At 41.7% G+C, this 26233-nt stretch overlaps 1 protein-coding gene across 1 annotated transcript in view; it reads right to left on the reverse strand.

Moving 5' to 3' along the window:
* The window catches only part of LOC142494110 (uncharacterized), a 181527-nt gene that overhangs the window by 75696 nt on the left and 79598 nt on the right, over positions 1–26233 (reverse strand). The window contains exons 9-10 of the mRNA XM_075598852.1: positions 1494–1648; positions 16–93 (exon numbers count right to left, since the gene is read on the reverse strand). Coding sequence (XP_075454967.1) covers positions 16–93; positions 1494–1648 — 233 coding nt within the window. The remainder of the gene's footprint in view (positions 1–15; positions 94–1493; positions 1649–26233) is intronic.

The following is a 26233-nucleotide window of genomic DNA, read 5'->3' on the forward strand; positions in this document are numbered from 1 at the left end:
CTAAAAGAGCCGTACCTTTTCCAATGCTTTTTCACAAGGATGTTGATGGCCTGGTCTGTAATCTTACAACCATTCAGAGAGAGATTTTGCAAACTAAAAAGCATAAATAGAGAGATCAATTTTTCAGTCATCAACTCATTGTTTCAGAGTGTATTCATAATAAGTTATCCCTTATATCCCCAGTTTTTCTGAGGATCCATGATGCGTTAAGGCCCATATTTAATAAGTGATGCTATCCAATACGACACCTTATGGCTCATACAAGCAAATGGGCTATAGGGTTGTCTTCTGGTGCCAAAAGATATCTTATTGAATATCACCACTTAGTAAATAATGCCATATTTAATAAGCAGGGTTATGACAAAATACACCTTTCAGTACTTGAATGGTAAGTGAGTGACTGCTTTCCCACCGTCTGATACAGTTGTTGAAATGAATCACCACATCAAGGTGGGAAGTGAGCATGCAAATACACTTGCATCTACTTTAAAAATGTGGAAGCCAGGCAGGATTTCTACTTTACACAATGTCTCAGCATATTGTACCAAAAGTCCTTGCAGTTTTCACAATTACTCAATGCTTAGCTTCTTTACTGGTGTGACCACCTGACTTCCAGCTGTCAGGTCTTAGTATAATTCATAGAAAGTGGAAGCATTGCAGTGTCACACTGACAATCAGGGATGTCCTTTTCCTGTCCATCAGTCCAGAGATCACATGAAGCTGCAGACACTTCTATCTAATTACTTTATTATCATGGCTTTTATATATCCCATACACTATGTCAACCATAATAGTAATGAACGTTCTTAAAAGTTGGTTTGTGTTATGTCTAGAGAAAGATAGTTTGTGTTAGATGGTGGAAACATGCAGTAACATCACCTATTACTGTGCAATACCACGTGGCACAAATTTCAATGGCATTCGTTGTGGGTGGAAAGAATTTAGTGCATTAACCCCGCTCTGCTGTCAGAGCGTATAGACTTGATGGCCACTCTGAGAGTGAAGGGAATTAACCGCAATGGTTTCTCCTCCATTATAAAAATGGTTTGTTTAATGGTAAAATTGTAATGCGCTACCTTCAGAAAGCATGTCAACTATTCACTAGTACAATATTTCCAATACTTACACACAATCCCATTTTAAAATGTCAATTGGTAACAATTGCTGGGAGGCCTGTGACCCCCTCCTCTTTGGTTTTAAACTCATCCATGCCACTTTTAAGTAGCAGGTCCTGGTATATACTTGCGAGTGACCAGTCCATTAAGACATTTCTTCCTAGAGCAGAGAGGTGGGGGGAACGTTTACAGGTGGTGTAGGACCTGTAGAAAACGTTTTACCTTGACGAGGTTGCAGGCTTGTAATGCTTTGGCCAAAGGATTAAACTAAATGATCCTTACTTATGAAAATAAAAACAGATAGTATTTCACTTCAGAATTTGTCATGTTGGATGTAGCATTGCGGCTTTTTTATTTTTTGATATTTCCAATACTTGCCTTGAAGATGATTCTACAATGGCAATGATCCCTGTGTCAGTGGCTGCAGTCCAACTTATGTCTACTGAGGTTAGTTGATCACAATAATTACTGGCATGGAGAAAAACTGCATCTCCTTCAAATCTTGGACCACCACAGTTTGTTATCTTCAGTTCCTGGGCACAAAAGAACAGCGTACATGGTGGTAATGAGTAAGGCTTTACATTAGTGGTGTGAATGTCTAGTGTCAGAGGCGTAATAACATACTGTATGCTGCTTTAAATGCATTTAATTATTTAAGAAAAAAATACAAACATACAGTAATTATTCTTTTAGGATTACATTGCTAAAATGTAACTAAAATAAAAGTGAAATGGTAGACATAGGTATGCTATAAATATGGTGCTAACGGAAGTACCGATGCAACAGCCGTTATTTTAAGAAATCTCGGCGCTGTTTTCGTGTGCGCTGCTGTACTCCACGCGGCATGAATGCGGCCCATCGCCCCAGGCACACGTGTTGCTTTGTTTGAATTTCATGGATTATGTGCAATTAAATGCAATGAAATGAATGAATTGTAATGTGTACAGTACTGTGCTACTGTGTCAATTTCAAGTGTTTAAAAGCCAGAACACTAAAATGCCGTCTTAAGGCGGTACGGTTGGAAGCAAGCCCGCGCCATGACATGGGTATTCCGAGGTATACACCGCGTGATTTGTTAAAATAATGGCAGCTGCATCTGTAATGTTACTCTGTTATAGCGGTATTGGACAAAATACGGTTGGTAATTGCTGAGATACAGTATCTCATTATAAAATTAGCCATTTTTTTCTAACTGGAGGGATGTAAAAAGCAAATTGAGCCCTCTGAGGAAGGGTCAGTATTGTAACTTAACAAAGCTTTCCAACTGCTTTAGAATGTCATCAATATAACTTTGCAATTGCTGCCTCATTAAGGTAAAGGGTCAGTCAGTCTATAAAATGAAAAACATAAATGTAATGAGCCTTAAGAAGAATATGATTATACATTTTCATATAATTCAATGCCCTTTAATTCTGCATTCTCCAGTCTCCTGTTTTGTCGACTGGCCTTTTTCCCCCCCAACAACCTCACCCCTCTCCACGGTGACTTAATTACAATGGTGCACTACACCCTGACTATGAGAACAGAACACAGCAGAAGGAGGTAAAAAAAAAAAAACACTATCTTTATGTTAACGGAAGGTTTGTTCTGGTCATCACACACTGACATCACTTAATGTGAAGAAAATAACGGATCGTACTCCTCCCAGCTTACTGGTTACTATGTGACCATGATAACACTGAAAATGCATACAAGTATGATAACAAAATATGTATACTAGCAATGCCTGCACAAAATGGAATGCAAGTAAACTGCAAATTGTACAATTTTTGAACAAACACCCAATAGTATGTAGAATTTGATTCTGTCTTCAATTGTATTGTACGTGTTTAAATATTTTTTTAAACTGTTTTGGGGGGTGGGGTAAAATACAATTATTAATTAAAAATCTGCCAATTTCCCTGGAAAGTACTCATAAACACCCAGATCCACAAAAGGGTGCTGAGCTTTAGCACGCCGTTACTCCTATTCATATTCAAACGCAAGCACAATGTGGAGTAATGTGTCAAAACAAACTTCTATTTGCACTTTCTATAAGTGGGTACTTCTCCCTCCAAGGGCCATATTTACTAAGCTGAGCTATGCCATAAGACACCTTTACAGCACATGAAGGTGTGTTATTGCTTTGCACTGCTTACTAAATATGTGACCATGTCTCTTCATTGCTCTTGGTATTAAGGGCTTTCACATATTTCCTATTATTTAAACTAAAGTCAATGTTTTAATATATCATTGGTTTAAAATAGTAAACCACAACTTCCAGGTACTGTAACTGCTTCCTTGCGTCATGTGCTCTGCTACAGGCTAGAGTTGGATACTTTCAATCAGCTAAAGCTGGGACTCCTACCCTATACTACGAGAACCACTAATTGCACATAATAGTACGTTACATTAATCTGGCTTCTACGGCTGAAGTTTCTGTGGGAGAGAAAAGCAGAGAAAAGCAGATATCAAGCCCAATATTGACAGTAATGTCTTTTTAAGTGTTAAATTGCAATAATTAATTAAAACAAAGGAGAACATAGATAAATTAATCATACTATTAGAGATACAGATATTTAAACACACCTTGAATAGTTAAAGGCATGGAATAGGAGAGATACTATATATATATATATATATACACATATATATATATATACTGTATATATATATATATATATATATATATATACACATATATATATATCTATATATATATATATATATAGATATATATATACTGTATATATATTGACATGTCCACCGGTTTGAGGGGCCTTAGCATAGTCTTCTAGGGAAGAGGTGCGCAAACTGGAGGGGGGCAAGATTTTTTTGGGGATAGCGGGCGGTTGCAGAGGCCCCATTCACTTTCCCAAGGCATTAAATTGAACCGCCGGGGGATCGCGTCAGGCCTCTGCAACCTTAACTTACCAAGATTCAGCCGACATCTGGACGCATCTCCATGGCGACGCGGCATCAAATGATGCCGCGGGGTCATCCGGCATGATGTCCCACGCGCGCTGCCATAGAAATGCGTCATTAAATGGGGTCACATGAAGTGACGTCACATGACCCTGTGCGTCATTTGATTCCGCACTTATAGCAAAAAGGAAAAGTTGACGTGAGGTTGGTGAGAAGCTGCTGAGAGGCGGCGAGACAGGACTTAGAAGGAAAAAAAGGCATTTGTTCTGCATCGGATTGATGCTGGGGCTCTCAGGAGCTGATACACATTAATATCAGCACCGTAGGCCTCCGGCATGAATCCCATGCAATAAAAATGCATTTACAGTCAACTTCATTACCTTAGCGGCTGACCGCTAAGGCAATGAAAGGGTTAACTACCAGTGCCATGTTTATTGTGGGTAGTGGGGGGTGAAGGTGGTACTTGGCCCTTGGTGGGTGCTTAGGGGGTTGCAGTTGGAGTTAACCCCTTCATTACCTTAGCGGTTAATACCTCTAAGGTAATGAAGGGGTTAACCCCTCCCGCTACCACCCAGTAAGCCTAACCATCCATCCCTGGGGCTTCTACCCCCTTCACCCAATCCCTCTACCCACAATAAAATAAAATACACACAACAACCCTACTACCAACCTCCTCTACCCCCAATACCCCCCCCCCCCCCCCCAACACATACAGTACAGTAATGGGAAAAATTACTATTATCCACATATGGACAATAGTGCATTTGTTCATTATAAAATAAAACATTAGCCAACATAAATAAAGTTAAAAAAATGTTTAACTTACCCCTGCCATCATGAAGGGCTTCCTCGTCAGCATATTTTTTTAATTGATTGATTGGTTGGCTAGTGATTTTATTTCTTGAATTGGGGTGTTTAGGTACTTTTATTAGAATGACCATTGACTGCTAAAGTGGCTTATCATGCCCATTTTATATGGGTATGATGTACCACTATGCCAATCAATGGGTAGAGGGTGGGTATTGTGGTCCCGGGGTGGGTGGTTAGGCCTCCCGGGTGGGTAGCAGGGGAGGGTGGGTTAACCCCTTAATTAATATAGTGGTTAATAACCTCTAAGGTGATTAGGGGCCAATAGATTGTATTTTTCTTGTATTCTTTCTGGCAACAGAGGTCATGGACCTGGAGTATGCTGATGAGGATGCCCTTCATGATGGCAGGGGTAAGTTGAATGTTTTATTTATTTTATTTATGCTGGCTGGCTAATGTTTGATTTTATAATGGGCAAATGCACTATTATCCATATGTGGATAATAGTAATTTTGCCCATTACTTATTACTTAATATTTGCCCATTATGTGTGTCATGGTAGACCAGGTCTTTTAACACCATTTATATTTAAGGGCTCAATCACAGGGCAAAACAAGGTAGTGAAATAAAATGAGGTTTATTTTGGATAAATCCTCAGAAACACACAAGAATATAAAATATAACAATATACACACTTACGGAGTCTGGGGAATGAGATATACCTTTCCTACGTGCAGGGACTCACTTGAAATGGGTTTACCCTGTCCGCTTCTCTGCTTCAGCATATCAGAGTTCTTCACACAGCAGTCACTCTGACATGAACCTCCAGCTGGTCACAGTCCAACTCCACACTCCTTCCTAGAGTGTCTCTCAAATGGCCCTCTCCACACTCCTTCCCAGAGTGGACTAGTGCTCTGAATAGCAGTGTTCCTTAAATACCCTGTGGTGGATATGCTTTAACATTGAGCAAGGGTAGCCAGCCAAGAGAAACAGTGCCTGGGGCTCAAATCCTGGTAACTGATTCTATTAACTAGTGCCCTTCCTTTGTTCTGATCATATATTTTCTATAGAACTGTTCAGCTAAAAGGATTTACAGAAACTCCCTCCATAGAAATTACAGGCACATAACTTAATTTACATTTGCAGGGCTAACATGCTAATTTCATCACCAAGTATCTAAACTGGGGGGAATTGCTAACACAGGAAAAATACAGACATAAGGTAATTATGTAAAAGACAGGACTTAGAATTACAGCTAGCCAAATCACATCACAGAACAATGTTGATTCACTGGGGGATTGCATTTACAGGGAATAAAGAATACAGGCTTTGAAATACATTCCCTGTTCTCCCCCAGATATTAAATTACATTTGGCTGAAATAAGCCTTACATAGCTGGCCAAGTTACATGGATGTAGTGGTAAATAGCTGGGATTTCTCTTTATTAGGTCCCCCAACTACCACTACCGTCACAATGTGTTGGGGGGGGGGGGTTGTTGTGGGTCGAGGAGGTGGGTAGTAGGATTGTTGTGTTTATTTTTGTTTCTTGGGGGTAGAGGGATTGGGTGAAGGGGGTAGTAGCCCCAAGGATGGATGTTTAGGCCTTCCGGGGTGTAGCGGGACTGGTTAACCCCTTCATTACCATAGCTGTTCCCAACATTATGGTATTGAAGGGGTTAACTCCTCCCGCAACCTTCCAGGCAGGCCTAATCACCCACCCTGGGACTACTACCCCTTTCATCCACCTGCCCCAAGAAACCGGTTCTGAGGTTTAACCCCTTCATTGCCATAGCGGCTAGCTGCTAAGGTAATGAAGATTTTTTAATATACATTTTAATACTAGTGTAGATGAGCAGGGGGTTTCCGGAGCAGAACCACGTTGATTTGAGGTTCGGGGACCCCCTGCTTCCCGAGATTCAGGCTCTGTTATGGGGTGCCGGTATCTCGGGAAGCAGGTGGTCCTTGGATCTCAAATCAACGCGGTTCTGCTCCGGAGGCCCCCTGCTCATCTACACTAGTATTATATTTTATATTAAAAACTTTTGATCGCTGGCGAGATATGCGCAGGGAGAGGCGGCTCTTTCTGCAGCTGAAAGAAATCACTGGATAAGGCCTTTTCAGAGAGGCGATCATCATGTCACCGGCTACTCGCCTGTTTTGGGAATTTTGCTACCACAGGTAATCGAGGGTTTATGAATACCATGATAGCAACGTTAAAAAAAACTGGTGAATTAAACGGGACGGCAATTTTTTATATGAACGCTAATAGCATAGACCACTAAGACATTTAACTAAAGTATGATAGGGGATGACATTAAAAACATAGAGAAGTTACCTTTGCAACTGCAGTACCTAGAAGATCGTCGGCATACAGATGTGTCCTCCTGTATTCAACCACTTGCCTAAGAAAAATCTGTGGCTATGCAGCATTTCTGTGATATTTCTGCAGCCAGACTAATGGCCCATCGGATGAACACAGCGGGGGTCCCTGCAGTCTCATTCAAAAAGCAAAGTTCAGGGTTTCTGTGAGATAGATAACAACCAGGGTAAGGGAGGGGGAGGGGAAATGGATGGAGGGAACCCTCGCTACTGCCCGTGACAAAGGTGCTGCGACCAGGGGAAAGATACAACAACAAACAAGGAGATAAAGAACCCCTATATTGGGAGCACTCAACGGCTAATGATACTGATGTGAGAGTTCTATAATAAAACCTGATAAGGACACAAATTATTGTAATATGTATTATGAAATTGGGTTAAAAAACAATTTTATTGGGAGAAATCCTCAACTAAAATAAGTTGTCCTCACCACCTTATTTTAAATTCGCCGCTAATATAGGATTTATATACATTGAGGACAATTTATTTTAGTTGAGGATTTCTCCAAATAAAATTGTTTTTAACCCAATTTCATAATACAGCTAAACCCCGTTATAACGCGCCTCGTTATACCGCGATTCGGTTATAACGCGGTTTTCCCGTGGCTCCCGTTTTTAAAAAAACACTGCACACACTGCACACACACTGCTCATTGCTCACACTGCCACACTGCACACACACTGCACACTGCACACACACTGCTCATTGCTCACACTGCACACACTGACACACTGCACACACACTGCACACTGCTCATTGCTCACACTGCACACACTGACACACTGCACACACTGACACACTGCACACACACTGCACACACACTGCACACTGCACACACACTGCTCACACTGCACACACTGACACACTGCACACACACTGCTCATTGCTCACACTGCACACTGCACACACTCACTGCACGCACACTGCACACACACTGCTCATTGCTCACACTGCCACACTGCACACACACTGCACACTGCACACACACTGCTCATTGCTCACACTGCACACACTGACACACTGCACACACACTGCACACACACTGCACACTGCACACACACTGCTCATTGCTCACACGGCACACACTGACACACTGCACACACACTGCACACTGCACACACTTACACACACTCACACACACTCTCACACATTCAGACACTTACACACACTTAGACACTCACACACACTTACACACACTTACACACACTCACAGACTGCACACACACTGTACACTGCACACACACTCCTCATTGCTCACACTGCACACACTGACACACTGCACACACACTGCACACTGCACACACACTGCTCATTGCTCACACTGCACACACTGACACACTGCACACACACTGCACACACTTACACACACTCACAGACACTCACAGACACTCATACACACTCACACACACACTCACACACACTCACACACACTCACATACACTTACACACACTTACACACACACACTCAGACACTTACACACACACTTACACACACTTAGACACTCACAGACACTCACAGACACTCACACACACTTACACACACTTACACACACTTACACACACACACTTACACACACACTCAGACACTTACACACACTCACAGACACTTACACACACTCACACCCACATACACACACTTTCTCTCCCATATATACATACACACACACACTCTCTCACTCTACACAGACGGGGGGTGGGGTCGGAGCAGAGGAAAGGCCGCGACCAGCACCACCACCCGCTCCCCCCCCTCCTCCCGCGCAGGCAGCGGGAGCGCCAGGGACAGCGGTGGGGAGAAGAAACCCCCCGCTACCACCTCCATGCAGGCAGCGGGAGCACCGGGCACGTGGAGGGATCAGAGGTAAGCGGGGACCGGAGGGACATCCCCGCTCCCATCTCCTTCCCCGCGGGCTGTCCTGCGGTGACAGGGGGAAGCGGGGAGCGGAGGGACATGCCCGCTCCCATCTCCTGCCCCGCGGCCTGTCACGCGGTGACAGGGGGAAGCGGGGACCGGAGGGACATCCCCGCTCCCATCTCCTGCCCCGCGGGCTGTCCCGCGGTGACAGGGGGAAGCGGGGAGCGGAGGGACATGCCCGCTCCCATCTCCTGTCCCGCGGGATGAATCTGCATTAAAGCGGCGGCCATTTATTTTTTTCCGCGACCCCGTTAGTAACGCGGTGGTCTCGGGGTGGACCCCGAGACCCGCGTTATAACGGGGTTTAGCTGTACATATTACAATAATTTGTGTCCTTATCAGGTTTTATTATAGAACTCTCACATCAGTATCATTAGCTGTTGAGTGCTCCCAATATAGGGGTTCTTTATCTCCTTGTTTGTTTCTGTGAGATAGCCACAGATTTTCCTAGACTTTTCTGGGCTAGCCGGAGAGAACAGGAGGACACATCTGTATATATATATATATTTATTTATAGACAGTGTATACTGGAAACTAATAAACCGGAGTTCTTCTGTGCTAGGTATTAGCAAAAATCAGTGTTACTGTAGCTCTAGCATTGTCACTTTAAATAACTGTGCTATAACTGTGACTTTTTTTCATTTTTATTGCAAAATAATGAGGGATAAATTATCTTTACAACCCCCATATGCTTTTCTGAACCATATCAGACTTATAAAGGATCATAACGTGCTTTTCTGAACCATATCAGACTTATAAAGGATCATAACGTAAGGGTTGTTGCTCACTTCAGTACAGACAGCAATAGAATGTGGATTATCAGACATGTTAATGAATGACGACTTGGTTTAATGAAAAGCAAACTGGAACATTCTGTACTTTTTGATTAATTCCCTTTTTTTGTTAAACTGTTATAATGCAGTCTTGATAATACGTTCTGAACAGCAAAATGGAGTTTAAAATTCCAAACCACCATTTGTTGTGGCTGTGCATTTTCAGCTGTATCCGATATTGTGCACAATAATAATTTTCTTATATTAAAGTGATGGTAAGTTCAGCCAGCTACATTGAATTCCAATGGCATAATACATACCTACCTATAACATCCTATAATCTCATACAGTCACTACAGTCATAAGTAGATTCAGGCCAGGTTTACATTTATACTTAATTAACACTAGACCACTTCTACCATAATGAACCAGAAGAGAAAGAACTCAGTTTAAAGTAGCACTCTATTATCTGTAGTAGGATAGTGTGGTTGATTTAAAAATATATCTTTATTGAATTAAATGTTAAAATATTGGTGCATGGAGTGGAATAAAAAGATCAATGGACACTCTGCCTTATGACTCAGAGTGTTTCACATATAGTGATGACAACTTGTGTCTAATAGCTGGAACAGTGCCAGCTGTAGAAGGTCGCTACCATTGATTAGACCGCTGTTAGCAGTCTAGAGATGACAGTGTCAGATGTGCTAATAGATGAGTAGTTGCATTCCCCCTGGCCAAAAGAGCAATTGAAACTAATCCGCCTCTGTGTACACTACGTTCCTCTTTTGGCCAGGGGGAATGCAACTACTCATCTATTAGCACATCTGACACTGTCATCTCTAGACTGCTAACAGCGGTCTAATCAATGGTAGCGACCTGCTACAGCTGGCACTGTTCCAGCTATTAGACACAAGTTGTCATCACTATATGTGAAACACTCTGAGTCATAAGGCAGAGTGTCCATTGATCTTTTTATTCCACTCCATGCACCAATATTTTAACATTTAATTCAATAAAGATATATTTTTAAATCAACCACACTATCCTACTACAGATAATAGAGTGCTACTTTAAACTGAGTTCTTTCTCTTCTGGTTCATTAATCAATACATTCTCAGTCTAGCACCTTATCTACCCTATACTTTAATTCAGCTTGAGCAGAGGTTCCTTTACCTTTCCTACCCCTCCCCCTCCTTTCCCACGGTATATACACTTCTACCATAAGCCATTCTAAAAAATATTCTAGAAATCTTGGACAAAAAAAAACTGTAGTAGATTGCAAAAAAAAGTTTAATAAAAGTTTCCATATGTATTTTAACAATATGACATTTGCATTCATTTTTGCATTCATTTTGACAGAAACCTGTGCTAACATTCATAAACCACTTATTGAGCACTTATCGGCCAAAATGCCTACTGCGATTCTGTAAGCCTTGATAACAGCCGTCAACAAAAGATCGCCGGGCGAGCGGGGCGAGCGGCGATAAGCAACTTATCGGCAGGTTCTGAAACTCGTGCAATTCTATTAGCCGCCATTAAGTTATCGAGGCTAATCGTGGCTCTAGAATGGCGAGTTTCTCCCAAAATCCTCATGACAGGAAAAGCTGACGTGAGGCTAGTAAGAAGCTACTGAGAGGTGGCGATACAGGCCCTGGGGAAAAAAATGCTTTTTGTCTGCATTGGATTGATGCCGAGAGTCTCCGGAGCTGATATCCATTAATATTAGCACCAGAGACCCCCGGCATGAATCCCATGCAATTAAAATGCATTTACAGGCAACCCCTCCCGCTACCCACCAAGGGCCAAATACCCCCTTCACCAACCCACACTACCCACAATAAACACTTATACATACCTCCTCTACTCCCACATGATTGATACCAGAGGCTGCGATGTCCTCTGGTGGTCCCCGTGGGTGTTTGAGGGCCCTTGGGTGGTCCCTGCGGGAGTCTGGGGGCCCTTGGGTGGTCCCCATGGGTGTCTGGGGGCACTCAGGTGGTCCCCCTGGAGTCTGGGGCCCCTCAAGTGGTCCCCACGGGTGTATGGGGGCCCTCAAGTGGTCCCCGTGGGTGTATGGGGGCACTCATGTGGTCCCCGCGGGAGTCTGTGGGCCCTCCGGTGGTCCTTGCGGATGTTTGTGGGACCTCAGTGGTCCCCACGGGTGTCTGGGGGCCCTCAGGTGGTCCCCACGGGTCCCCGCTGGCCTGTGGTACCAAACCTGCGGCAAAAAGAAATGTGAAATACATTGAAATAAATACACCCCCCTCCACCCCCAACATATACAATACAGTAATGGGCAAAATAACTATTATCCAGATATGGATAATAGCTCATTTGCCCATTATAAAATAAAACATTAGCCAGCCAACATAAATAAAGTAAATAAACCTTTCTACTTACCCCTGCCATCATGAAGTGTGTCCTCATCAGCATACTCCAGGTCCATGTCCTCCGATGCCAGAAAGAATACAAGACAAAATACAATCTAATGGCCCTAACCCCTTAATCACTGTAGCGGTTAATAACCGGTATAGTAATTAAGGGGTTAACTCACCCTCCCCCACTACCCACCCGTGAGGCCTTACAACATACCCCGGGACCACTATACCATCCCTATACCCATTGGTTGGCATAGTGGTACATCATACACATATAATATGGGCATGATAAGCCCAAAAACTTTTGATCACTGGCAAGATATGCGCAGGCAAAGACGGCTCTCTCTGTGCAGCTCTCTCTGCAGCTGAAAGAAATTGCCGGATTTGGTCTTTCAGAGAGGCGATTATCACGTCGCCGGCTACTCGCCCGTTTTGGGAATTTTGCTATTACAGGCAAATTAAATGACATGGCGATTTTTTTTATGAACGCTTATAGTCTTCCCTGCTGAAATCACTCTCCTGGCTTCCGTTCAAATCCCGCATCTCACACTCAATTCTCCTCCTCACTTTTAAAGCTTTACACTCTTCTGCCCCTCCTTACATCTCAGCCCTAATTTATCGCTATGCACCATCCCGACTCTAGCGTTCTTCCCAATGATGTTTTCTTTCTACCCCGTTTGTATCTAAAGCTCTCTCCCGCCTTAAACCTTTCTCACTTTCTGCCCTGCACCTCTGGAATGCCCTTCCCCTCAATACCCGACTAGCACCCTCTCTATACACCTTTAAGACCCACCTTAAGACACATCTGTTTAAAGAAGCATATGAATAGCACTGAATAATCCTGGACACATGATACATAAACCTTGGCCCCTGCAGATGCACCTACCAGAACGCCCTCCTACTGTCTCTGTACATTCTTCCTACCTACCAATTAGACTGTAAGCTCTTCGAAGCAGGGACTCTTCCTAAATGTTACTTTTATGTCTGAAGCACTTATTCCCATGACCTGTTATTTATATTTGTTATTTATATGATTGTCACGTATTACTACTGTGAAGCGCTATGTACATTAATGGCGCTATATAAATAAAGACATACAAGACAATACAATAGCATAGGCCCCTATGTCTTTTAAGGGGAAAAATAAATTACTTCCTGACTCCAATAATGTCAATCTGATTACTCACTCGATTAACATACATCCCATTTTTACTCATTTGGTACGATTCATTGTAAACCTTTCCTTTCTAGAAAGATGGCCAACCTTTTTTCTTTTAAGATATCTATTGTATCTGCCATCACAGTCTCCATGGTAATGAATTCCACATTTGAACGGCCCTGGTTGGTCATATGCAGTCTTTTTGTTCTACACAGGTTCTATGCAGTACAATGAAATATGAATTCTTGCAATCTGATTCTGCATGTTCAGTAGAGGCTAGATATAAAGATTAAATACATTTACTCTGTGGGATTGCCTTCCCTCTGTCAAGTGCAAACTGAAATAATTGAAAACGCTTGGTTATCTTATGCAGGAGCAGATGAGATAACAATAGCAGACTGGGAAAAAAAAAACTTAAATACACGCTTGCTTATACAAGAAACCTGACAGATAAAATGGGGGAACAAGAATTAATAGCTACAAGAAAGGGGTATGATATAATAGGACTTACTGAAAGATGATGGGATGAAACCCATGACTGGGTAGTTAATTTAGTGGGTTATTCCTTTTTTCGGAGGGATTGAGCAAATAGAAGAGGCGATGGACTATATTCATATGTTAAACCAGATTTAAAAATGATTATAAGGGAAGATGTTTCAGAAGGGATTGCTGAAAATGTAGAGGAGACTTTGTAGATAGATATTAGCAATGGAGATAGAAGAAAGTGTTTATAGGAATACGCCATAAACCACCAAATATCTGTGACATTGAGGAAGCTAAAATACTTTTGCAAATGGAGAAGGCATCAAAACTAGAACATGTTTGCATAATGGGTGATTTTAATTATCCAGACATACTGTAGACTGGAGCAATGAGATTAGCATTAGAACTAAAGGAAAAAGGGTTTTGGGATTGCTTAAAGACAATTGTATGAACTAAATTATTGAGGAACGGACTGTATTTGGACTGTTACACCTTCTACTGGTCTGGTATTTACCCCTCTTTGGCGCAGGTTAACCCCCTTTTTTTCATAAATTATTGAGGAACCAACCAGGATAGGGGCAATACTGGATTTATTTATTTATGAAATGTTTTACTAGAAAGTAATACATTGAGAGTTACCTCTCATCCTTGGCACAGTTATGGTAACAATACATTGTTAAGGTACATTAAAAGAACAAGTTTATACATTATATTTAAAGACATTTCATGAACAGTTAAGATAATATATGTTATAGGCGTTTGTAACAATTACAAACCAGATTAAAATGTGAGACAGTGTTAGTTTTGAAAGAACTTAAACTGGTGGCGGCTTTGAGAGTCTTAGGTAGATTGTTCCAGTTGTGAGGTGTACGGAAACAAAATGAAAAGCGGCGAGATACTTTGTTGAACCTTGGAATCGTGAACAGTCTTTTGGAGTCAGATCTCAGGGGATAAGTGCTACGTGTGCATACAATTATTTAAAATGTTCTAAAATTTTGTCACGAATAAGATGTCTCAAAAGATAAAAACACTTCAAGATCTGAAGGGTGTGTGCGAAATACGTTTGCTGAACCTCGCAGCAGGTTGTGAGTGGGTGAGCTACACCACAGAGGATATCTCCTGCAGCCATTCTGGTACTGAAGTTCCTTTGTGAAGCACAGGCCTGCAACATACACACTATCTAACGAGCTCCAACTGGTGTGCCAGCAACCCCAACATATAGGCCAGTACCCCCAGGACTGGGAGGCCTGACAGTGATAGACTCTACAATTCACTAAGGCAGCAATCATATTGTTATTGTACCATTTCATTGTGTAATAGTGTATAAGGTGATCCTGCAGTTAATGATCACAGAGTCAGGTTATATAAAAAAAGGTATGTTCATATATAAAGCCCGTTATCAATTAATATGGTTGTGTTGTGTCCAGTTGCTCCGGCTCCACACCACATGTATCACACACTGTAATACATATATATAGATCCATAGCACTCAGGCTCCCAACTCAGCGACAGACCCTATAGTCATCAGTCATTGGATAATTTTCATAAAATGCAATTACTTATATTTACGGATCATTAATACATTTAATTCATAATACAACATAAAACACAAAGATGGCTGGTTGTAACAAGCGATTTAGTAGAGATAATTAAAATAGATACTGTTGAAAAGGATCAAAAAGACCTCTGCTATTAAGCCCAGGATGTAGCAGTATTGTTGCTTTCAACAACAACAATGTTGCCTCATACAGTAATTAATACAAAGTTTGCTGTTAGATTAATAGCACTGATAGCTTAGTGGCAATATCTATCTTGGGTGCCTGGGTCAAAGACTCGTCGACCAGAATAATCTACTTCTGATTATATATTTTAAAAGTGGATTTCTATTATTTTTCCTTGTTGCGTTTCAGAATGGATTGTTTTTTTATAGTAAATCTATTGATAACTGTAAGCCTCTCTCAGCACTAGAACAGCATCCAATCGAACTTCCTAGTGTTGCAACAAATGTATAAGTACACCTCTCCCCTCCGTGGTGACGTTAAGCGCACCCATCAGCGAAGTATATTTTTTATTGTTTACATCAATAATTTCCTGGGATTCATATTCATGGGGTTCTTGGTGTGCAGCTTAATGGATCTTCATTTTTTCTCTACCTAATTTTCTGTTTGAGAAGCTGGTGAAATTAAATTAGTTTACATTAGAAAAGAGGCATCTAAGAGGGGATATGATAACTCTATTCTGGGGAAATGGTGCAGTCTGACGATCACATCCCTGCATCTTTTTGGATCCTCCACTCTCGGCTCCAGGGCCCTGTGCGCCCGATCCATTTCTAATTCTCTCTCCTGCAGTTCCGGATTGATTGTTGTGAAGAGTCTGATCAGGTAAGGATTTAGCTCTTCGTTGGATATGGACTCTGGAATGTTTCGTATGCTTATATTCTGCCTCCTCTCCCTATTCTCATGATATTCTTGAGTCTCTTTGAAGAGTTTTATTTCAAAGTTTAGCTTTAAAATCTCGTTGTCCGTTGCCGCTTTTGGAGGCAATCCTCCATCTTATTTATTTATTTTATTTATATTTATTTATAAAATGTTTTACCAGGAAGTAATACATTGAGAGTTACCTCTCGTTTTCAAGTATGTTAATATGACAAATAATACATGGTTAAAAATACAGTTACATAAATTAACAGGGTATACATTATACATTTTTTATACAATACATTGCATGCACAGTTAGAGAAGAAGTATATTATATGTAACAGTTACAGACCAGATTAAAATGTGAGACAGCCTTAGTTTTGAAACAACTTAAACTGGTGGTGGATGTGAGAGTCTCCGGTAGGTTGTTCCAGTTTTTGGGTGCACGGTAAGAGAAGGAGGAGCGGCCGGATACTTTGTTGAGCCTTGGGACCATGAACAGTCTTTGGAGTCTGATCTCAGATGAAAAGTGCTGCATGTGGTAGGGGTGAGGAGCTTGTTCAGATAGGTGGGTAGCTTGCCCAGAAAGTATTTGAAGGCAAGACAGGATAGGTGAACTTTGTGCCTAGACTCGAGTGATGACCAATCTAGTTTCGCAGTGATGTGTCTTGTAGTTGCATTGTAGAACAAAATGACAAATTGAATTGTAGAGGGTGTCAGGTTTGCTAAGGTGGGTTTGGGGTGCCGAGCCATATACTATATCTCCATAGTCTATAATTGGCATTAGCATTTGCTGTGCGATACGCTTTCTGACCAGCAGGCTTAGGGAGGGGTTGTTCCTGTAAAGTACACCTAGTTTGGCATAGGTTTTGGATGTCAGGGTATCAATGTGCATTGTGAATGTTAAGTGGGAGTCAAACCATATGCCCAGGTATTTAAAACTAGTAACAGGAGTTAGGGTGGTGTTAGCGTTTGTTCTGATCTGGAGCTCAGTCACTGGAAGCTTTAAAAATTTAGTCTTGGTCCCAAATACCATTGTTACAGTCTTGTCAGTGTTTAAAAACAGCTTGTTTTGGGAAATCCAGTTTTCGAGTCTCAAAAAGTCAGACTAAATTATGTGTTGAAGGTTGGAGAGGCTATGGCTGTGTGCATATAGGATTGTGTCATCTGCATACATGTGTATTGAAGCTTCCTTACAAGCTGTGGGAAGAAACTAATATACACAGGGGACACGTCGCTACACCAAACAAACAAACAAAAAAACTGAAAATAATAATCTACCTGGTGCAAGGGAGAGAACACAATTTTACACATACAAATAATCAGCTAGGATTATACACAGCCCCCTATTATTGCACTCTAGATAGGTGACAAAAATGAGTATATTGTCATCTCATAAAAGGCCACAAAATAACCTATTCCCTGAGTAGGGTAAACCGCAAAAGGTCACACTCAAAAGAAAATAACAAATACTTTAATAGGATACTGTAAAAACGACGAGACACCTTAAAAATGCACAAAAGTGCATGGATAAAATCCCCAAATGTGTGGAGTCATGGAACGAGAATGTGAACAGGTAATGTTCAAAACACACAGCTCTGACTAAACCAAAACTATGTGTAGCTGCAAAGGTCCCACACAAACATGTGTGGTAATAAACCAAATAGCCAAAGTAAATTTGGAACACCGCAGGATAAGGCGTAAGGAGAACTCAAGTGAGGCAGAATACAACCTAATTTTCAATGTCCTGCGTCTAGTGTAATAGCAGCTTAAGCTCCGTGGAGTGTATGGAGCTAGCCGTGTCTCCGATCACAAGCCGCGTGTGCGTCAACGTAATGACGTCACGCGTTCCCCGACGTACGTTTCGCGCATCACAGCGCGCTTTCTCAAGGGGGAGGAGTGAACATCATCGTGTATTGAGACCTTATAAACCCTCCCTGGAGGGGAGGGGCGGATGACGTATGCCTGTTAGTCTTAAAGGGACATAGTAGGGAAACACATAAACCCTAACCAAACATTAAGGGAATCAACGGAAGGTGGGGAAGGGGAAGGGGGGGGAAAGGAAGGAGGGAAAAAAGGTGGTATCCAGTATTATATAGATAGCCTGTATGATGAAATGAGTCACACTACACCAAAAAATGCTAAATTACGGGTAGACCAAAAAATGATACACATCAAATGCGTAGGCCTCAGAATTAATGGATGGTGTAGGACTGGTCTATTCTGACGGAGCCGCCTAAAAAGTCAAAACGGCTCCTACTAAGCTGGTATTAATAAATCCTATATACCTGGATCCCCCTAACCCTATCAGAGGAATGAAGAGAAGATGAAACCCTCATTCAGACCCTGTGGTGCAAGTGTGTTCAGGAGATATATCCATCGTTGGCTATTGTTTGGCTATTGTGGTTACTCTCTCATTATATTTAGATATGTCAGGTTTTCTTACTACGAAACAAGATTTTGGGGCCTGGATTAATGAAGCAGCATGTTTGTTTTCAAAATCTACAGTCGACCTACCTGTTACATCAACAGAGACAGATGATATTAAAAAATATTTTTTTGATCTGGAACATCACATGAGCATTCAAGCGAAAATTTGGTGGGAAGTAACAAGCCTTAACAATTATGCATTAGCAGGACTTGTTCCCAGAGGGTTAAGAGTATACCTTTCTCCCTCTCACCTTATCAATAACACTCAATTTATTAAGGATTGGGAAAGCACTCTCCTTAAATGCTCAAGTGATTTGATCTCTTTACTTATCTCATATGAGAATAAACGACTTGAGAAAATTAATATAGAGATCAACACTTTATTAGCCGATGTAGATACATGGCGAGACCATGCATACTTCATAAATTATGAAAACCGTCTTAAAGGCCAAATAGATAAATTAACAGCTGACATTAAAGCAAGAAAACATCGCAAATTCTCTAGTGACACTATTGACTATGATACAAATACCATCTCCACTTACAAAAAGAAACGTCAAAAATTAAGAAAAGACACAAAAACTACAGAATCAACCACTGATTGTGAAACCTCAGCTAGTGACGCTGAGTCAGAGTCACATCTGAGCAGAGACGTTATCCACCAAAGGTTCATTCCCCTACCATCCACATCCTTTGCTCCCCCTAGCCAAACTTTTTTAGACCTTTCTGGACCAGATTATATCCCCCCAGGACACGAAAGACCAGGAGGGGGAGAGGCCATAAAATTAAGAGACAGGGCAATATGGGGTTACAAGGACCAAGGGATGCGGAGACCCTACAGACGCGGTCGGTATTACCGACGCAGGTAATGAACCTTTCCTCCGAAGTACTCACTGCTGAACATCTCAGCGTCCTCTCTAGAGGATTAACATTTTGCCCTACCAATCAGGTCGACACTTTCGAGAACATAAAGGATCTTAACCTTTTTGCTCAGAAATTGTCCCTTCACGTTTTCTTTAAACGTAGACAAAGATTGTTAAGTACCAATACACCATCCGAAAATTTTGACACAAGAGATTTTGCGCTCTTGGAGATGCTACAAGAACTAGAGGAAGAAAATACAAAAAATCCTGGTGAGGGACCATTCACTAAGTTGCGTAATAAATCACGGTTTACACCATCTTTACAAACTTGCACAAATGTGGATGTTTTTACTCAGTTAGTGACTAATGATTTCATAAAAATGACAAATAATTCCAAAAAATTTAACTTAAACTTTAAGGAATACAAAGCACTCAAAGATCTTGAGAACAATGAAAAAATTACTATAAAACCATCCGACAAGGGTGGCATTGTTGTCATTTTAGATACATCATCCTATGTCAATGGATATTACTGTGGACAGCAATACGTTACTTGTGGGGATTGATGTAGAGAGCTTGTACACAAGTATACCTCACTCCTTCGGGTTACAAGCTGTCAAACATTTTCTTCGAGCTAGGGATACTTATTCAGGGGCACATAATGATTTTGTCCTAGAGTTATTGAACTTTGTCTTGACCAAAAATGTCTTCTTATTTTATCATAAGATCTATCATCAAGTTCAAGGTACCGCCATGGGCACCACATGTGCTCCCACCTATGCTAATCCCTATCTGGGCTGGTGGGAGGAAACTGTGGTGTTCATGGAGGATTATTCTATGAACACTGACCATATTGACCTCTGGTCACGGTACATTGATGACGTGCTACTGTTATGGAATGGCACAAAGGAACTTTTGGTCGAGTGTATAGACAAACTCAATAACAATGCACATAATCTCAAACTTACCTTTGAAGCCCATAATGATAGTATCAATTTTCTCGATATTGCTATCTCAAAACAGCAGAATGGTAAATTAGAGACAACAATATACCGTAAACCAACGGCAACAAACAGTCTCCTTATAGCAGACAGCCATCACCCAAGACAACTTATTAACAATATCCCTACAGAGCCGTTTTTACGCCTTAAGCGGAACTGTACCACCATGACTGAATTTAAGATCCAGGCTAAAGACCTTACAAAACGTTTTCTAGATAGGGGATATTCTAAGACCACTGTCAAAAAAGCCTATTACAGATCACTTAATACACCCAGACCCGGTCTATTGATTGACCACCCAAGAGCTACCGACGACGTGACCCAGACAATACGCTTTGTTGGCACCTACTGTAACCAATGGCAGTCCATCCGCCAGATCCTGACCAACCATTGGCACATCTTACTTCAAGATCGGGATCTGGCGAATGTACTATAACCCAAACCGAATATGGTTAGTCGCAGAGCGCGTAACTTACGTGATTTTTTGGTAAAGAGCCATTTCCAGACTAAACCTTCACGAACATGGTTGGGCAACAAACCAAATGGTACGTACACCTGTGGACGTTGCAAGGCTTGCCCTGCGGTCAAGGTAACAAAAACCTTCACTGACTCTGCATTGCTTCACACCTATACCATCAAAGACTTTATAAACTGTCTTACCACAGGGGTGGTGTATGTGATCCAATGCGCCTGTGGCAAGCAGTATGTTGGTGAAACACATAGGGCTTTCAAAGTACGTATTTTGGAACACCTTGGGTCGGTCAGAAATAAACTTGATACACCGGTGGCTAGACACATTAATGATACACATCATGGCGATTCCTCTAACCTCAGTTTCATTGGCATTGCTCATGTACCCTGGGGCCCACGAAAGGGCAACTGGGATACAAAACTACGCCAACGAGAGTGCCGATGGATATATCTCCTGAACACACTTGCACCACAGGGTCTGAATGAGGGTTTTATCTTCTCTTCATTCCTCTGATAGGGTTAGGGGGATCCAGGTATATAGGATTTATTAATACCAGCTTAGTAGGAGACGTTTTGACTTTTTAGGCGGCTCCGTCAGAATAGACCAGTCCTACACCATCCATTAATTCTGAGGCCTACGCATTTGATGTGTATCATTTTTTGGTCTACCCGTAATTCAGCATTTTTTGGTGTAGTGTGACTCATTTCATCATACAGGCTATCTATATAATACTGGATACCACCTTTTTTCCCTCCTTTCCTTTCCCCCCCTCCCCTTCCCCTTCCCCACCTTCCATTGATTCCCTTAATGTTTGGTTAGGGTTTATGTGTTTCCCTACCATGTCCCTTTAAGACTTACAGGCATACGTCATCCGCCCCTCCCCTCCAGGGAGGGTTTATAAGGTCTCAATACACGATGATGTTCACTCCTCCCCCTTGAGAAAGCGCGCTGTGATGCGCGAAACGTACGTCGGGGAACGCGTGACGTCATTACGTTGACGCACACGCGGCTTGTGATCGGAGACACGGCTAGCTCCATACACTCCACGGAGCTTAAGCTGCTATTACACTAGACCCAGGACATTGAAAATTAGGTTGTATTCTGCCTCACTTGAGTTCTCCTTACGCCTTATCCTGCGGTGTTCCAAATTTACTTTGGCTATTTGGTTTATTACCACACATGTTTGTGTGGGACCTTTGCAGCTACACATAGTTTTGGTTTAGTTAGAGCTGTGTGTTTTGAACATTACCTGTTCACATTCTCGTTCCATGACTCCACACATTTGGGGATTTTATCCATGCATTTTTAAGGTGTCTCGTCGTTTTTACAGTATCCTATTAAAGTATTTGTTATTTTCTTTTGAGTGTGACCTTTTGCGGTTTACCCTACTCAGGGAATAGGTTATTTTGTGGCCTTTTATGAGATGACAATATACTCATTTTTGTCACCTATCTAGAGTGCAATAATAGGGGGCTGTGTATAATCCTAGCTGATTATTTGTGTATGTAAAGCTGTGGGAAGATCATTGATTAACACTGAGAAGAGTAGGGGAGCCACAGGTGATATCCAGGGGGTTGGAGTTAGAGCCTCAGTAGTCCGTTGACCTATGGTCGAGATTTCCTCCTTTAATTCTGTTATTGCAACCGGAGGTCAGCCTGAAATATTTGCCTCATCCTGTCGCACATTCTGGAGATTAGTTCCTCCAAATATGGCCTTGTTATTTTGCCTCCCTCCTCCTCTCTGCCATCCCTGGCCTCCGGATCAAATGTCTCTTTGTTAGCTTGGGCTTGATCGCCCGGAGTTGCCGCGTGTTGGGAGCCCCCAAAGAACCGGGTAAACTCCTGTGTTGTTGGTTGTTTATGCTTTGCCGACATCCTGATATGTTCTTGCAGCTTTGGGCCGTTTTTTTTTTATTTTTTATGGATTGAAACTCTGCTTAATTTGTATTATGCATACGAGGGTCTCTCTAGGTATCCATTCCTGATGACGTCACAGGAAGTCTTGAGATATGCACTTTTTAATGTTAATCAGTATGTTGCAAATATTTCCTCTGACAACTCCAGTTATTTATAAAGAAGTAGGTGCACCTCAGGAGTGCCGGTTCTCTCTCTATTTAGAGAAATTGTTTGTATTATCTGACAACTCCAGACAGACATTTTTTAGATAACAAATGAATAGCCTTTTTATAGAATATAAATTCCAAAGTCAACTTGTATATCCTCAAGTGTTTGCAAAGTGAGAGAGAGTGTACATACTGTACAGCATGCTTGGGAACAACTGGCCCAGAAAACCTGCACTGAAATGGTTAACAGAACAATAATTATGCAGATGTCAAACCGAGTTAAAAAGAGATGGAGATAACACTGAATGCTTGTTATTTATACAATTCTACAGACCTAAAAAATCACTTAGGCTGATGTGACTGACATACTGTATGCAAAATTAAGATACTACCATATTATCATACAGATGGTTTTTCATCTCGAGTCACAATGTTATTCAGGTTAAAAATACAGATTTTCTGTTCCTCTCCTAAGTAGGACAATGCTGCAAATTGTTCGCATCCTTCAAACCATACTCGCGTCATATAAAGAACAACTACATAACATTACTAAAGAGAAACAATTCTCTTACATTCATTTAGACCGCAATTCCACATTTCCCAAAATGTATTTACTTTGAAGCTTAGCAGAATTAGGGGGTCAGTTGTAGCTGTACTATCCCATTCTTATAACAATAAACATTTTCTATGCAGCGCTGCATAAGTACTGTGCACAGCACAGAGCGTAGCATGGAGCCAAAGCGCTACCAGCTGTATCATGCCCGAATCAGCTATATCTGCCACGGACTTTAATAGCGGATTGCGCTTTGATGACTTCGGGGCACAGAATTTGCAGCCATAATGAGTTCCTGCCTGCAGAGCCAACTATCTAATTTGATATGGTCATATTTTAAATATTTTAACCAACCACATATAGAAAATAGCTGCTGTCTAAGCTCATAAAATAGAATTTTTATTTTATTTATTCTAAAAATAAATGAAACGGAATTTTTTCCCCCCCAATGAATTTGCTTTTACTTTATAGTCAGATATTTCCAGAATTGACTATGAATGAATATTAAGTGGGCTGCTCACCTAGGGGCAGATTCACTAAGGTCTGTTGCGGGTTAATGCACCAGAACGAGCATTAACTGCCATTGACTTGAATGAGAGTTGGTGCCTGTTCAGGTTCGTTAAACTGCGACAGACGTTAATAACCCCCTTAGTGCATGGGCCATCATTGATTTTGGCCGCTCAGGTGAACAGCCATTGCTGTTATCTAATGAGTGAATAGACCTCCAGGTCACAAGATGCAAATTTATTACTGTGAATAGATAGAAACAATATCGTACATTTATGCTGTGGCCTAATAAACAGTTATTTAAAGAAAAGATCCTACATTTAACCTCATAATAAAAATTTGACATCCTCTGTGTCTCAATAGCAACCTACATTATCTCATGCTTATGCCTGCCAGGTATGGTTCCAGGATGTGGTTTTCCTTAGTAAACAAACATGTGAGAGCTTTTCAAACGTCAGTGGATATGTCCTGGGTGAGGCTGCAATTACTGTGCTGCACCTGAGACGTTCTCTTGCAGTCCAATTTTACATATTGATGACATCTGTTCTGCATTTAACCAGATACCTGCATGACTGAAAGTGTCGCTGTAAACAATAATACAATCTAAAGCCTCTCCAGACTTGCAGTAAACAGAGAGCTTTCCAATGACTTACATACTGTACTGTTGCACTGTGCCATATACCAGAAGATGTTCTCTGATGTCATATAAAAGAGACTAACACTTTTATTAAATTCAATACATTTGCTCTAGATTACAAAAAACAGCAGGGATGGTGCACTCATTTCAATAGTAGCCTATGTTTGTAGCATAATAAATAAAGCTTGCACATTTCAGGGGTTCTCTTCCCCTTCATCAGGTATCACTTGTCAAATTGGAGCCAAACCCCTGAAACATGCAAGTGTAACGTGTTTCCCTGACCCTTCTGATCCTGGCCCCTATGTGAGAAAACTGCCCCCCGTTACATGTCATGTCGTGTGATGCACCTGCTGGCTCACAGGACTCCTGAGTCTCCCGCTTGATGGTATTGGGGATTCCACCAGGACTGGCTCATGAGGTAGTGCTTAGTTCTACTCACAGTTGGTACAGCGCCTCCATCTCTTCCAGGTCCCCACAACAGCAGGGAGGAGTCTCTGGAAGAGAACCCCTGGTTGCAGCTTCTCCCTGATTAACTCCAGTCTCAGGCAAGAAGGTTCTTTGAATCAAGGGCATCTTTATTAACATCCTCCACGGCAGGCTGGCCATCATAGCGGCCGGTACTTAGCCGCACATCAGCATAGTTTCCCACCTCAAGGAAGTTCCCTCCTGACTCTGTAATAGAGACAGGGATATCTCTGCCACCTCTCCCCTAAGGGAGGGCCATAGGCACAGAGCCCTGGCACAGTGTGGGGTCAGCTTGTCACACTCTGCAACTGACACTTGAACTGCACAGACTCAGCTCCAACTTGAACTGGCTGCAGACTAGACAGAACACACTTACTTTAGGAAGTGATGCGTACTATATAGCTCCAGAAGACCCACCCCTGTCACTGTAAGTGGACACAGAGCATGCTGTCACTTCCTTTGCTGCATAGTACACTTCACAGGGGTTTGAGGGCAAACCTCCATGATAACTTCTGGCAAACCTGCCCTCTTAACAGGGATTACTGCACAGAAGAGAGAGGCATGTAACTCCAAAATTACACAAGGCCACAAAAGCTTTATTGTTTTAAATGATAGTGCTGTTTTCACAAATACAGTATAAGCATTATAAATGAGGGAAAGACTTTCGCTTTTCATGATGCCGATACTATAGCAGTTTGGAACCGTAAATACGAAAGCAATGCAGAAAGTGTTTAGGTGTATAATAAAATTAATGAAAAAACAAACGTGTGCTGTGTCATGCACTTTCAGTCAGCTAAAGGAGGACGGAAAAGCTGTAATACAGAAGCACCTGTTGATCTTGGAAGAAACCACTAATGATGCCTAAGTAACAGAACAGTTAAGTTTCCTCCACTGTGTAGGAAAAGAGCCCTTTAAA

The sequence above is a fragment of the Ascaphus truei genome, chromosome 1 (genome assembly GCF_040206685.1).
Source record: "Ascaphus truei isolate aAscTru1 chromosome 1, aAscTru1.hap1, whole genome shotgun sequence".
Taxonomy (NCBI): Eukaryota; Metazoa; Chordata; class Amphibia; order Anura; family Ascaphidae; genus Ascaphus; species Ascaphus truei.